General features: G+C 44.8%; 1 protein-coding gene across 4 annotated transcripts in view; it reads right to left on the bottom strand.

Moving 5' to 3' along the window:
- The window catches only part of nfixb (nuclear factor I/Xb), a 135,087-nt gene extending 133,257 nt beyond the window's left edge, over positions 1-1,830 (bottom strand). For 2 of the 4 annotated variants that reach the window (XM_076082895.1, XM_076082896.1), the window contains exon 1: positions 498-1,830. In XM_076082895.1, coding sequence (XP_075939010.1) covers positions 498-500 — 3 coding nt within the window. In that variant the 5' untranslated portion in view covers positions 501-1,830. The remainder of the gene's footprint in view (positions 1-497) is intronic. The other 2 variants (XM_076082912.1, XM_076082898.1) reach the window with 2 other exon arrangements.
- Between the last annotated feature and the right edge of the window lie 14,366 nt (positions 1,831-16,196).

Genomic DNA, 16,196 nt, shown 5'->3' with positions numbered 1-16,196 from the left:
CACAAGGCAGGCCCCGCATTACGGACCACCGCAGGGAGGGGGACCCACGTCCTCCACGCGGATAAAGCGGCAGAAGGCGGTGGGAGGGTGGGTGGACATCGCGGCGGACTGAGGGCTGCACACTGATTTGGCCAGAAACACACCGTTTTTTGGCAAAGTGTGTAACTACATTAAAAAATAAGTTGCATTATGTTTTCCTATCAGCAACATCATTAAAAACAAAGACATACGTGCTGCAAGACAAATTAAAACAAATAACCACAATAACTGACAGGAAACATATCCAGGTAGGTGGAAGGACTTGGCACATTCTTTAGGTGACTGTTACGCATTAGCTACACAAGTACACACACACACACTAGAATTAGAAGTGGGTAACTCAGCCCACTAAACTTTTTAAAAAGAGTCTGCTTATCATTAAGTCTACGAAGAGCTAAATGAATCTGAAAAGCTGACTGCACAAATGAGCAAAATGATTTGGTTTACACAGCACGTACCATTGTGGTGTGGAGGGAAACGTGCCAAGCACCTCTCAAAGACCCATTTTTTCCACTCTCGAAAAGTTCGGCTTCCAAAAAAAAAAGTGTGTGGGAGAGAGAGAGAGAGAGAGAGAGAGAGAGAGAGAGTTGCTCGGTTTCTTGTCCAGCTGGGCCTGCTACCGGAAGCAAAAGAAGCCCTACAACACGGCCTGGTGCCCGTTTTTTTTTTTGGTGTTCTTTGTAGTCAACTCCTCTCAGTCCGGCCGAAGGAGGACAGAGCGGCGTAATAATCCAAGTCGTCCGCTCCCACCGACTTTCTTCACGCAAGGTGCTTACGTTCGGTTCCACCTCGTGATATTCCCATGAAAAACCGTCTCCGTCCCGGTACCGTAACGTCCACCCGAGTCGCCCGCACTACTACTGCTGCGCCACCGACACAGTCACCGTCCGATTTCCTCCCCCCCCCCCCCCCCCCCCCCCCCTCTCCTCCCCCGAAGCAACCGAGCAGGGGGAGTCTTGGCTGTGCACCGACAGTAAGTACGCTCGCGCTCTCTTCGCTTCTACGCGCTCACCCAAATCAGCTGTTGCTCATGCAGAAGGTGGGACGATCGCCGCTGCGCGCTGTTTATCCCCCCCACACCAGCTCCTCCACCACCACTTCGTGCATGCTCCGGACTCCGGCTGGTACACGAAAAAACGTCCCTCCCTTCGGGGCGCGTGGGGGTTCCTCCGCCTCCCACCTGTTCCTTCAGCGTTCCGCGGGCAGAGAAAGTTGCGGAGCGAAGCGGCGTACGCGACTATACGAGCACCGCGAGCTGACGAGGCTGTTAGCGGGACTTCGGTGCAGGCAGTGCCGAAAGAGCTACCGCCTGTAGGCGAAAAAAAAAAAAAAAAAAGCCGCGACGACAAGGAGGTGAAACGCACGTGCCCCCCCGCCCCCTCCCTCCCCATGCGTGTGTTTGTGAGAGTCACCGAGCGGGGGAATTTTTTTTAAGAAAAACAAACGAATAGAAGAAGTGAAAAAAAAGATAACACGGCACGCGCGCTCCAGCGAGGGCGTGCGGGTGGGGGTGGAGGAAGCGGAGCGACGAGGGGGGCCTGGTAAATTATTAATAACTGGAGCGGTTCGCAGTCTGTCGTGTTCAGCGAGTAACCAGGGCGGCAGCTGGGGGTTTAGAGGAATTAAATACGGGCTCAGGGTAAACCGTGGACGCGGGGAGATTAGTAGCTCTCACCGGCAAATAAATAAATAAAAGTGTATAGGGGGCAGCTCCGGGGCTGGAAGGGCGGGAGAGAGGGGGTTCTGATAAACCCAAATAGTTTAGGAGTGTGTGTGTGTGTGTGTGTAATATCTACAGGAAGGGAACGCCGTTTTGTTAACTTTATATTCATAATTATAAGGGAGGCGTGCACGCGGACCCATGGGGTCAGTTTGTAAAATGTGAACTCCAAAAAACTAAACAAAATCTGAATACATGTATAAATGTCTTTTATTTAAAATGTCTTCTAGCAGCAACTGATTTTTTTTCTGACTTTTTATAATTACTGATCATACTATGTCACGGGAATGGTATGTCACGTGAGCAGCCGTACTTTATAGACGTGCAACACCTTTGTATTTTCAGCAGACCAGTGAAGCTGTTTTATTGTCATCATGAACCTCTGTTTATTATTTGGTCAAGATAACAGAGCACGTGCTCGACTCCTGGCTGGACTCGATATTTATCCTCCACACACACCAAACTTTTCAGATCAATTCAGATCGAGGGGTCCGAGTCGCGGATAAACGACCAAAGTAGGTGTTTTCTTTCTCGACCTTTTACGGGGAAAACGAAGCGAGGTGCGCGCGGCCGCGAACGTCTACTGCAATAAAAAGATGAATTAAAAAACCAATGAGCGCTCCACCTGCCACCGATTCCGGTCTGTGTTGGTTCAACTTGATCACTTTACAAGCAGATAAATGAAAAGCTTCTGGACTCTGAGCTGCCACTTAAAGAGAGAGCCACACACACACACACACACACACACGGTCAATGTTTCATAAAGGGAGAAGCTGCTTGGATCTTTTTATTCAGTTGTCCTCAGCAATAACATGTAATTTATTCTCTTTACATTTACTTTAGAATACAAATACACTTTATAAATGAATAATACTAAATACACTAATTCTGAATGTTGGACCAGGAGAAGTTTTAGTGGCCTAATGATTTTGTCAAAAGGCATTTCTAGATTATAATATGCGTCTAAAATGTTCAACCCACTACTATGACCCGTATTTTAAGTGAAACAGGTGTTAACTAACGCAGAGTTAAATATAACAGAGTTGTCACATGTCTTTTAAATTAACACACCAACCTCCCTTTTTATATTTACAACATTAAATATCCAAAAATGAAACACAAAATTTGCGATTTTCTATAGTTTTTGAACGGTGCATATAGCGTAAAATAAAATACAATAATCATTTCAGGCCTCACGTGTTTTATTTGTATTTAAAATGGGCTAAACATAATTGGGCAGGGTGACAGTGGGGATGAAAGTATTTGTCATATTGTATGGGACGTTAAATGTCCGAAATCGATATTTGTAAAAAAATATATATGCTAATAAAAATAAATCATCAGGATGTGTTCATTTTATTTAATTTCATTCTATTTTTTTTAGCTATCAGGCAACACTTTTATTGCATACAATTCCGTCAGATTTTAGTCACCGAGTTTTAAAACACATCTGATAAATGATGAATGTGAATGTGTGTGATACGTGTGTGTGCGTGTGTGTGTGTGTGTGTGCGTGTGTGTGTGTGTGTGTGTGTGTGTGTGTGTGTGGGGGGCCTCTTCAGGTGAGCGCGCGGCCTGCAGCATGTAGAGCAGAGTCTTCTACTGGCGTTGGGCCTGCACGCGCACAGTCACGTGTTGAAGTGCGTCGGATATATTATTTTTCATGAATGTGCACCCCAAACTCTTATCATATTTTTCTATTAATAGCATTATTACGTTTGGCAAATCAACATGCGCCATCTTTAAAACAGCCCTCTGACTTCCGTTTCAACAGGACGGCTGGTAGGCCTATGTTGTGTATGACGCAACATGCACGCTCGTTAAAAGGTGTGTTTGGTGTCAGTGAGTGACTTGACCTGATGTCTGACCTCAACACTGCTACTGCTTCATCGTCTGTTTTTCTCTCAACTTCCTTGAACGCAACGGCCTTTAACGGACCTAAATGTACTGCCTCGTGTTTATCTGCATAGAGACGTTTAAATGCTTAAATACATTTTTCTATTTGTTTATTTAAGTGGGTGTAAAAAATATTTTGTAAACGTGAATTTAACTTATGCCGGACTGTATGAAGATCCGTGACCCATGGCCTCTCGTAGCATCCCCACAAAAAAAACATTTAAACCCCGCGTACGTCACGGGGACAAGTTGAAAAAGTCACTGACATCATGAGAGTCCGCACCTTTCCGTACACCATGAAGGCACCACGCAGTCTAGACTCGGCCCTCAAACGGCAGCTTGCAGAGTCCCTCTTCTTTGGCCTGTGTCGCCCGTATGTATACCGGCTCTCGACGGAGGTTCTCACTCACTCACACACACACACACACACACACACACTGTGAAACAAAAAGTTCCACCGGGCAACGGCCCCGTCGCGGAATGCTGACACTGGCAGGGGAAGTGGAACCGGGCCCGACTCACGGCCATTCCCTCGTTGTATTTTTTTTTGGGGGGGGGGGGGGGGAGTCAAGACGCATTCGACCTGCGCCAACAACTTCAAAGAGGTTTTCCACGCGTGGTTCGACTGAGATGAAGTAAGAAACCTCACAGCAGCGTTAATAGGACAACACGGGAGGTTACAGAAAAATGTGTAAAAGGAGAAAAAAAAAGAAAAGTTAGATTAGTGTTAGAATAGTGACAAGCGGCACACAAGAAATGCGTTTAAGGTTACCATAATGACACCTAAAGCACGCACCTGTTATTGTTAGACCGAAAATAAAGAGGATTAGAAATATTGAGATGAAGTCAAATAAGCAGTGGCAGAAGAAGAAGTGTGTTTGTTTAAGTAAAAGTAGCACGAGGCTGCCACACGATAAAAATGCTCCATTATAAATAATACAAAAATAAAACCCTGATTCATGATTTGACTTCAGAAAAAAACTACACACAGGAAATGTACTTTATCAAAAGTAAAAGTCCTCATAAGGCAACAGAATGGCCCATACTTAATATTAATAATAATGCATTAAAGGGCTTTTTTGTATTTGTGCAATGAAACATAAAGGACAAATGGTGCGATAAAACCTGAATAATAATAATCACAGGATCCCCTGGTTGGGATCCTGGGATTATTTTTTTATTTAACATGATTAAATAAATGATAAAAAAAAATTAAAAAGTCAAGCTTCACAGCTCCAATACTGCCGTGCCGGCCTAGCCCACGGGGGCAAGTGCATTTTGATGTTCTATCTGGTTGATGTGGAGAACATTTCAACTAAATAGGGGAGTTGAACCTATAACAATACATATTTTTATGTAAAAAGTACTACATGTCCCTTTAAAATGCAGTGAAGTAACAGTATAAAGCAGCTTCCAATGAAATACAAGTACCTCAAAATTGTACTCAAGTACTTGAGTGAGTTCCACCTGTGAAAAGGAGGTCAAAGTAAGTTCCCATTAATTCAGAAGAAGTATAGAAAGATAAGGTGCACATACAGAATCACACATTCCGGGCTGATGATAATGTTCCAGTCACTTTATCGCTGTACACACACGAAAAAAAAGATAGAAAAATAGGAGCTGCACGACTGCCACATGCTAACAGACAGAAATGTGAAGTTTATCATAAACATTTTACAGCACTGTCGGTAAAGTTAATCCTATATTCATCTCACTCTTTCTAAATCTTTTTTTCACGAAGCTCCGGAGAGCAGGCCGGGCCTTTGAAATGAAAATGGATCACTCGTTACCGACGCGACTCCTCAAGTGACTTATGATGTTGAAACGCGGTATTTCCATATCTCCCGCCGTATAGGCCGATTCATCTGAGAAAGTAGCTGGATCCCAAAGGGCCTTTGAAATACAGGTTGAGGCTTAATTAGAAGAGGTACTTAATTACCAAAACACCCTTGAGAAAGTGTGCTGGCCCTTTGTACATCAAGGTAGGAAAACACTAGTCTCCTTACTTCAAATATAGAAGTGTTTACTCTTTTTTGGTAATAATAAATCTTATAGGTAGAAGAACCAATGACTTTCTGAAGGAAAACCAGATTTGGTTTTATTGTCTGCCACAAAAAAAAATAGATCTTGCGCTCCAATTTATTTTTTATTATCAGAGTACAATTTTCTCACTTGCACTCGATCGCATTACCATATAAGATAGTGTGTCTGCGAAACACAAACACACACACACACACACAGCTAACACATCCACCTGCAGGCTGAGCGCTGAGATTAACAACACCCGATGGAGGAGCGTGATTGGTGGAGCCTCGGGGCCCTGCGAACTGCCGATTGGCTCAGCAGAAGACCTGGCTAACTGATGCTGAGCGGAGTGTGTGTGTGCGTGTGTGTGTGTGTGTGCCTGGATCTCTTAGGGTATCCCACACTCCCTTGTCCTTATCAGGCCGCTCCACTGCACTGCTAGAGGAGTGCTGCTCTCAGGAGGGCAGGGCTACCAGCACAGCGCTTATCTCCTACCGGCAAGGAGGGTTTATAGGTTTCTGATTAACTCGCTGTTTGTATGTGTTCGTGTGTATGAGAAAAGAAAGAAGAGAGCCAGGGTGTATATGACTGTGTGTTGTGTGTATTGTGTGGATGCGGGTGTGAGAGAGGAGTCTGTGAAGCACACAGCGAAAGGACCAACGCACACTGGTTCCCTCAACCAATTGTAGCCCGGCACAGGCAACCAGGAAGTGAATTATTGCTATTGTGAGACTATTATACTGATAATTAAGATGACGACAAGGGTAAAAAATTTAGATAAAGTCAAATAAGCAGTGAAGTGTTGAGGTCTTTTGCTTAAGTAAAAGTAGCATTAGGCTAATAGAATTAGCGCTCTCGTTCCCCTCAACCAGGAAGTGAAAGAAAGTCTCTGTCATTCTTACATATTACTGCTATTGTTAGACTATTATACTGATAATACGGAGGATGAAGAAGTTAGAAGTATTGAGATAAAGTCAAATAAGCAGTGGTTGGAGAAGAAGTGTTGAGGTCTTTTGCTTAAGTAAAAGTAGCATTCGGCTAATAGAATTAGCACTCTTGTTCCCCTCAACCAGGAAGTGAAAGAAAGGTTCTGTCACGTGCGAGGTAGCGCCCCTTCCAAAAGCTTGTGATGCATTACAAAAAATCAAAAAAACAACACCTCCCTCCTTTGTAAAATCAAATTGCAGCATTTGTCATCGTGATGATTGGAGCATACACTCCTCCAGCAGAGTGGAGCACTGTCATATGATTTGTCTTGACCCAGCCGGTGCAACCAGAGAGTGTCATTGTCTTCGGGGGGGGGGGGGGGGGGGGCAGTCGGTAAAGGGAAGAGTATGGTCGCCCCCTCCCCTTCTCTCTCACCCCATAGGAGAAAACGGGGCTGCAATGATCATTTTTCCTGGCTCTCCATGAAAGAGGAAGAGCCACCAGAGCCTCGGTCCGCTTAGATCTGCTGCCCCTCACCCCCGATGCATCTCCTATCTCCCCTCTTTTTCTCCCCGTCTCTCACTCCTGCTCTATATCCTTCGCTTGCTCATCCAGGATCTCCTCGTAGTCACACTTCGTCATTCATGCATTTGCTTTGTTCAGCGTGTATCATTTCTCACACCTCCTGTTGTCGCTTTCAGATCTACAGCATGTGCCTGAACTACTCTTCTGTGCTCCGGTCATTTTTAGCCATGCTAGCTGCGTGGCTTTGGGGACGGCAATGTCACTGGGTCAGCCAGTTGGTAGGTTGGTCGCGGCTGGTCGATCGGTAGTGGTCGGTTGGTTGCTGTCGGTCTGTTGGTCGCGGTCTGTTGGTTGCAGTCGGTTGGTTTATCGCGGTCGGTCACAGTTGGTCAGTTGGTTGGTTGGTCGATTGCTGTCGATCGGTCGCGGTCGGTTGGTTGATCGCGTCGGTCACATTTGGTCGTGGCCGCTCGGTCGGGGTGTCGGTCAGTCCACCACTTCGGTCCAGATTGACAGATCTCAACAACTACTGGATGGATTGCCATAAAACCCGTGACATTCGTGGTCCCCAGTGGATGAATCCTACTGACTCAACCCTGTCTCCTAAACTAAACTGCATTCTAAGGGAAACGTATTTTCTCCAGGATTACGGTGCTAACCGAACACACACCGACTTTGGTGATCCTTGACTTTTTGCTCTAGCACCACTATGAGGTTGACAATTTTTGAGTGAAATATTTCAACCGATTTTGGATGGATTGCCATGAAATTTGCAACACACATTCAAACTCCTCCCAGGGTGAATTACAATCACATTGATGATCCCTCTGACTTTCCCTCAAGCGCCACCATCAGGTCAAATACCAGCAAAACTAATGACATTCCCAAATGCTATCGTGCTAAAAACTGAGATGGTCCTCACAGAGCTGCTAGCATGGCTGCAGACTCTACGTCATCGTTCACCAGCCTCTTTCTAATGTTTTCATAGATATTTGACTGCAGATTTGAAGCAAAGCCCTCAAAGTACAAAATGTTCCCATCCTGTTCCCTAAATTTCCCCGCACCCCTTTTCCTTTACCACTTCCTCCTGTGCCCCCTCTTTCACACCTCTGAGGGTGGGGGTATCATTTTATGGATCCCTGCCATTCAGTCTGGTCGTCCTCCTCTCCCTCCGTCTGCGCAATTCCCATACTCTTCCATCACGTTTCCATGACTTTCCCTATCCTTCCTCCTCCCTGCTTCATCCTTCCTTTCCTCCCGTCGTCCCCAATGCCCACCCCAACCCCCCTCTTTTTTTTTGATGGGTGGAGTCTCCTCTCTGGTGCCATTTTCTGTTTGGTAGTACATACAAGGCAACATGAATATTCATGACTAATACACTCTGCGCCCCCCCACTCCCAACTCGGCCCTGCCGTCGAAGGCAACACTTGGTAGTGGCACATGGCGAGACAGCTGTTGCAAACCGAGCCAGGCATCTGTGCAGTGGGAGCACACGAGAAAAAGAGAGACAGAGGGAGAAAGGGAGCAAGAGACACTGTTAGGAACAGATAAAGAGGACAGAGATAAAGAGACGGCGAGACAGATAGATGTGATGATACGAGATAAGAGTGAGGATGGTATGGAACGGGCAGTGGTTGGGGGGCATCTGGGTATAGGAGAGCCAGACAGACAGAAGGAACGGGGCGGCGGCGGGGTCATCTGGGTGAAAAGGAAAGGGGACGAGCCAGACGGAGGGAAATGGGCACTGATGGGAGGGTCTGTCTGGGGACGGAGAGGGAGACAGATTGAAAAAAAGATGGGAGAGAGTGAGACAGAGAGCGTGGGAGGGAGGGAGGCAGAAGGGGGCATCTGAACATGAAAGACAAAAACCTGCAAAGAGACGAGAGGACGCAGTGATGTCGCACCTGACTTCAATGCTTTTCTTGAAAGCGATTCTCCTCAAGTGGTCCCAAGATAAATCGGGGGGGGGGGGGGGGGGGGGGGTCACAAGCAGCGCTATAACCAGGAATGGAAAAACACAGAGGTCACGAGTCCAAAGGATTCAAACAGGATTCCACCCAGCTAAGAAGCTTCTGACCCCCTACCAACCAAACTCAACACAAATATCTGAGTATTTAAAAAAACTAAACAAAACACATCCTAGTCATAATTTAACTTTTGTATTTAAATTTCTATACATTTTATATTGCTCTCAATGTTGTCACACTGAAGGAGATTGTTGTTGTGCCTAAAAAAGCTTTAGGCTAAAAACAATATCAGAGTCAGCATTAAAAATAAAATGTGTGTATGTAATCACAAAATGCTTCAACCTAACTCCCTCTTCAGCTTTGTCCGAAAAAGTAAATGCTGTCATCTAATCAGGCCAGTTCAAATCCTTCAACTGAACCAATCTGAGACAATTTTGAGAAAATATCCAGCAATACAACCAAAAGCATTGATTCAATCATTTCCATCAGGAACAGTAACTTAAAAGGACACTTCAACTATAGACACAAAGATTACTTTACATATCACGAGGAGTAGTTGAACTGTAAAAACAGTTGTATCACGTCTTCTGTGGCTATAGATGGAGCTTTCCAAACTCTGGAAAATGACCCTGATGATGTCATGGTGAGGTCATTATGGTTATCTCGGCTTGGGCTCTTTTTTAACAGAAAATCGATATCACAAACCGGAGGTGTGGGGTTTGAAAGAAGTAAGCATTTAGGAAGCAGTCAGCGTTGAACGAAAGACACTACCCAGTTGCATTCTGGGAATTGTAGGATGTAGTGTTTTTGATTCAGACTTTAAGTCTGGATATCTGGGCTTCTGCTGCCTCGATTTTAACCATTACTTTTAAAAATATGTCTCTTGTAAGTCCCTTAATTGAATGAAAGTGTAATGCCTGATTGCTGGCGTGCCCCTTTAAATGTGCTTATTTTATTGCGCAACCTTAAAACGTGGATATTCTCAACTTTAAAGCCAGATACACAGCGTTTACCTCCCACTGTATATAGCCTTTCCTTTGACTCAGAAAAAAAATCTGCAATTCTATCGGGAGAAAAACTGCAACAAAAAAAAGAAATCTTAAGAATTGAATCAGCTGTATGTCTAGAAAAACTAAAATTCTGAAGACAATAAACCCAATCAAACCTGACACCCCCCTGGCTTTGTGTATGAGCTGAGACACTGTCCACAGAGGGGAGGGAATGCTCCTTTGCCAGCCATGCCCAGCCTGTGCCCCTCTCTCTGCCCCCTGTAGCAACCCCGTAACCCCTGCGCCCCTCCCCATCTCCCGCATCCCTGCATGGGGCCCCAATGCTGGCTGCCATCCCTCCCTTACTCTCCCCATCGCTCTCTCTCTCTCTTGCTCCCCTCCACCACCTCCCTCCTCGTTCCCACCCCACGGCAGAGGGTCCAGCTCTGCCCTACATAGCGGCGAGCGCAGCAGGCTGGCGCTTAGAGGAGCCCTCGGGTTTGCAAACTGTGTCAGGCCTCGAGACGCCTCTGTGATCAACACCAAACGCCACATGAGGGGAAATAATGAAGCAACTGCTACCGAGAGATCGGAGTGATTGATGTTGTCAATATGTGAAATCTGGAATAAATTAGCTCTCTGATCTGATCCAGACTCTGGATGTTTGTGTCACACACACACACACACACACACACACACACACACACACACACACACACACACACACACAAAGCTGAAGGTCAAAAGCGAAGAAGACAGCAGCAGTTAAAGGCAAGTTGATTTGATTTGATTCAAGTCACAAAGTAAACGGAATACATTGCTCATGGAAAATGTCTGATTGTGATGTGAATGCACCGCTACTAAGGATTAATTGCAAAAAAAAGTCAGGAAAAAAAAAGCACATGTTGCCCCAGAAGTGTATCATGGCCTTAATAAAGTCTGAATCATTTCCTCTAGTGGCTAAAACAGGTTTTTAATGAAAACCCCCTTTTCCTTTGGGATGAGCCCCAGATATCTTTGATGGAGTCAATCACCCAAAAATGATCTTGTGATTAGAATTTAAGAAGAAAAGTGCATTTCAAGGGAAGTATCCAAGAGTCGCTCGAAGACTTTTGCCAAATGCCAATACATTGTGATAAACACCGCCATCATCGCTTCAGTCACACATTTCAAATGAGGGCATCACGTAATCTGGACGAGGAAGGCTTCGCCCGTCTCAGCCGCTAAAGGTGGACTCGCTCCACAGTTGGCTTCTCCTTGGCCTTAGGCGCCAAAACACCTTGAACGCACGCTCAGCGAGTGACCGAACGGTCACACAGTGTGGAAAAACCATGCAGCGCATGCACAACATGTCAACATTATTTCAAGTTCTGCATCTAAAAAACAAACTAAACGAGAGCGGAAGAATGTGACAAAAACAGAACGGAGACAGACAGATGGATCGATACAGAATGGAGGGAGGAGACGGTGAGGGGGGAGGGGGGGGGGGGGGGGTTGCATCCATCCTACCATCCACCATGACCTGGCAGAGAAGTCATAACACAGCTGCCACCTGAGCCCGGGGTCACTCTGCCTCTCCCACGCCATTCCACACGCCGCCACGCCGCCAGAATCCTCTTCCTGGGACTGCTGATAAATATTTAAATATAGATTTAAAAAAACAAAACACGGATGGAGTCACCAATCAGGAGCTATCTGTTACCAGGGTGCTGCTGCTGGTGTGAGTGATAGAGAGTGTGTGTGTATGTGTTGGTATATACTGTATGTATGCCCTGGTGTGTGTGTGTGTGTGTGTGTGTTTGTGTGTGTGTGTGTTTGGAGGGGAGAGAGGGGGACACAGACACAGAAATGCCACGGAGCCCTCTCCAAGCAGCTGTGCCTCTCGCCTCGCCGGTCCAACTTGCTCCGGCTGCTGCCATGTTGCAGGGCTTAACCGAGCTACACCGACTCTGCACCCAAAAAAAAAAACGTGCGGGGTCGCATGCTGGAGTGTTCGCACACCCTCGCAGGTGCAGTGCAGGTGCTCGGTGGCGGACTCAGCAGCATCTCGACGACTTTCGCGAGTCACGTTATTCGGTTGAAAGCAGTAAAGGTCTATCGGCTGTGCTCCGTGCCGATGTGGATTTTCCAGGAGGCCCCGGGCCAAGCTCAGATGTCTCAGCCAGGTTACTGAAGGGGCTTCCGTTGCACACTCAACATGGCGAACTGAAAACAAAGCTTGTTATTCGTACTTTTTTATCGAATTTGTCTCATTGATAGTGCTCCGTTACATCGGCTCTATTAGTAGAATACTACAATCTAATGTTTATTTAGCCCCATAGATGCAGAGGTCACTGGAACCTACATGTTTCCACCACAATGACCATATAAGAGTTAGTAGTTCCTGTTGATAATAAATATATGGTGTCTTCATAATTTGGAAACAAATAATTAGTAGAATTCTACACAAGAATTACTAAATTTGTAATGTTGCTTTGTCCCTTTTGTCAACACCGCCTTTGTCATTTCACACAAACTACCCACTTCTGTCTGTGATCGTTGAACGCTACTATATCTCATCATATTTATTTTTATTTTGTTTGTTTATCTCACAGGGACAATGAACAGTAATTGACTGTCACAGAGTCAGCTAAAGGCAAATCCACAAAATAATTATGGCGTCAAATTCAGACGGAAGTACAGAGAATAAACATTGCGTCGTCCAAAAAGTAAAATGGAATACTCTATGTTTAGTACTTTGTGGTTATTGGTCACATGATTGGTTGTGTGATTTCAAATGTGATTTCAAACTAGAGCGGGTAGAGAATTGTCTTCGGGTTGGGCAAGATTGTGCTTGCTACTATGAGGAACTTTGGTTTCCTGCTTTCACTGCTGGAGGCCGCTGCTGGTGTCTGAGCTGAAGGAGTTTCTGGTAAACCTGCGTACCGTAACTCTAAATCTGATTTCGTGGGGAATCGGACCCGATGACGAGCGTTAAGAATAACTATATAGAAATAGTCAATCTTCTCGCTGATGGTCCCGTTTACATATGTAGGTCATGTAGAGGCTTCGGTAATAAATTGACGGTTTCATAACCAAGTTCCTTTTAGTAACTTTAAGGAGTTTTACAGGTCAAAGGTCAAAAGGTTCTACTCGGTAGTTATATGACAGTAACATTTTTTTACTTTACAATTGATAGTTGGGATGACGCCTTCATTTCTTCATGAATATAACCCCACCTTTTGGCGACGACAATTTTCGCTCAAGGAGGTAGTAATTTGCCACGAGGTCTAATGTTGGTGTGTGAACGCATGGATGTGGCTGCAGCTATTGCGAATGTAGGCTTGTTAAAGGAGACATATCATGCATATTTTCAGGTTCATACTTCTACTTTGGGTTTCTACTAGAACATGTTTAAGTATCTTAGTGTTGAAAAATACCTTTATTTTTCTCATACTGTCAGTCTGAATTTTACCTTTATTCACTCTCTGTCTGCGACGCTCGGTTTTAGCGCCTGTCTCTTTAAGGCCCCCACCCGAGAAAGCCCAGTCTGCTCCGATTGGCTCACAAGAGAAAATATAATGCATCTTTAAAAAAGTAACTGTGCATTCCGATACCTATACTACCATACTATTTAGTATGCCAGAAAGGCAGCCGCAACATGTACTAAAAGTAAAAAGAAAAAGTATGCGATTTGGATCTGTCTTTTTATAATAACATATTTCAAATCTCCTGTCAATAAATGTTTTTTGTATTATCTACAAAGCTCTTTGAATTGGCTTGTTGTTGAAAGGTGCGATACGAACCAAACTGCCATAAAACTTTAACTAGCAAATATTATAGTGAGAGTACCTCTCTGGAATATGCTACTTAGCTTATGAGCTAAGAATGCTAAGCTAAAAAATGGCTTAAATCACATCAATATATCCATAACTAGATTCATGTTAGTTCGCAAATAAGACAATAGAACTGTAATAGCAGATTCCATAATTGTAGTCAATGTGTGAAAAGTAAGTAAACAGCCCAGTTGCGACGAAGAAATGTTAGCATTGTACGTTTCTGCATACGTTGAACGTGTAATTGTTTTTTGTGACGTTCCACAACGATGCAGTATATGGAGTGGCAGTTAGTCAAAGTGACGTGGTGTAATAACGGGCAAAGAAAAAATAGAAAGAGCAAGAAAGTCCGCAAATGGCATGTGGGGGGGAGAGCAAAACAAACACATGACTTTCACCCAGGACACCGCTGTTTGTGTCATGTTCGAAAGCACAAGTTAACGTTGAAGTTAAGAGTTGTTACGTAACATTGTTATGCTAGTTGCATAATATTATGTTCGCTGAGGAAGGTGTTTTTTAATTCACACGAGTTGCGTTACGTTGTTGCGTTACGTTGTTGCGTTACGTTGTTGCGTTACGTTGTTGCGTTACGTTGCGTTACGTTGTTGCGTTACGTTGTTGCGTTACGTTGTTGCGTTACGTTGTTGCGTTACGTTGTTGCGTTACGTTGTTGCGTTACGTTGTTGCGTTACGTTGTTGCGTTACGTTGTTGCGTTACGTTGTTGCGTTACGTTGTTGCGTTACGTTGTTGCGTTACGTTGTTGCCTTACGTTACGTTACGTTACATTGTTGCGTTACAATTTGAACACTAAGCATGATGTTTTTTTTAACCTTAATCAAGTATTCGTGTTGCCTAAACCTAACCAATAGTTTCACAACATTAACTTTCTGCAAGAGGCTGAAAATTATTTATGATATTTTTTGTTCCAAAATGTAACCATTCAACGTATCCCGTGGTTTGGCAGAAACGCACAATGCCGACATTTTTTTTCTGCTGACTGGGTTGATGTAAAAATATAGATAATACTTCATCATCAAATGTTAAATTGTCTGTGTAAATAATGTAGCTGAGCACAACTGAGGGCTGGATCACAGTAAATATATACCTGACAGAGATAACAGATAAGGATGAAAGGTTCCTGTGAATTAAGGGACATTTTTGACCCACTTGGGAGAAAGTTGGTGTAATAATACTAAGATTTACAGAAAAACCACCACAAAAAAACTCCCGGAAAATGTTGAAATGTTTCTAAAAAGATTTTGTCACAATAGTTTCAGGAAAAACAGGTATGCATCCAAGGTTCTCTATCGTTGCCATGCTCTTCTGCTCCACAATGCATTTCATCTGTTCTGCACCATTTTTGTGGTTTGTTGTGTAGATCGAACAGAAAGACTGCAAGCCATCTCTTACCATGGCCACCTGCACTAAATTGGACTGTTTATACCGAAAAATGGAAAAAAGAGAGAAAACCCTCCGCCAAAAAGTTTTCACGACCGTTCACATCACCGAGCACAATGTTTCTCTTCTCCTCGCTGCGCGCATGCAAACCAGCGGGGAAATCTGTTGCTGATGAACATAATAAAAACAAACGAAGGTCGTTTTCTTCTGTGGTATAAACAGTTAGTCATTTCACATGAGGACAGCATTATTGTGGATTATATTTAGTCATGCCCATTATAGAAAATAAAAAGAAACGTCTGAGAGTTAAACTGGGTTTGCCCTTTTGTTTTGAGCTCGGTGCTCAATCCAATGGAACGGCAGACTTTATCTGATGCGTCGTGTCCATTTGATCAGTCCGGCCGCCTTCGCCCATCCGCCAAACACACGTCACCGTCTTTATTTATCTGTCTCTCTGCTTTTTCTTTCCGTCTCCGTGTCCACTTTGTCTCTGGTTGGGGGGGGGGGGGGGGGCTGCCTGTCTCTCCACCTCTGTGTCTGTCCGCCCCATCTCTCTCCCCCCACCAGCCTGTCTCTCTTTCTGTCTGTCCGGGTGCACAGACAGGCCTGTATGTTTATGTATGGGTTCATTAACGGGCATTGACAGCTTGTGAAGGAGAGTGCCATTAACATCGCATGTATTCCCAGGTGGCGATCCCGCGCTGCGTCTCTGTGTTTTACATGCGTGGTGGGTGACCGTAGTGAAGGAGGAGGAGGAGGAGGAGGAGGTGGCGCGGCATGAGTGGCAATTACGGGGGCCGGTTGTGGTGCGATAGCCGGCTCGCCGGGGCCCTGCTTGGCACGGATCCCCATTTCAAGGGAATCTAAAAAGCACTAGACGGGGCTCTGTTGTGT

The sequence above is a fragment of the Anarhichas minor genome, unplaced genomic scaffold (assembly GCF_050575085.1).
Source record: "Anarhichas minor isolate MPS153535 unplaced genomic scaffold, ASM5057508v1 ptg000007l, whole genome shotgun sequence".
In the NCBI taxonomy this organism is placed as follows: Eukaryota; Metazoa; Chordata; class Actinopteri; order Perciformes; family Anarhichadidae; genus Anarhichas; species Anarhichas minor.
The sequence above is the reverse complement of the archived record's forward strand: the minus strand, read 5'-3'. Positions and strand labels throughout refer to the sequence as shown.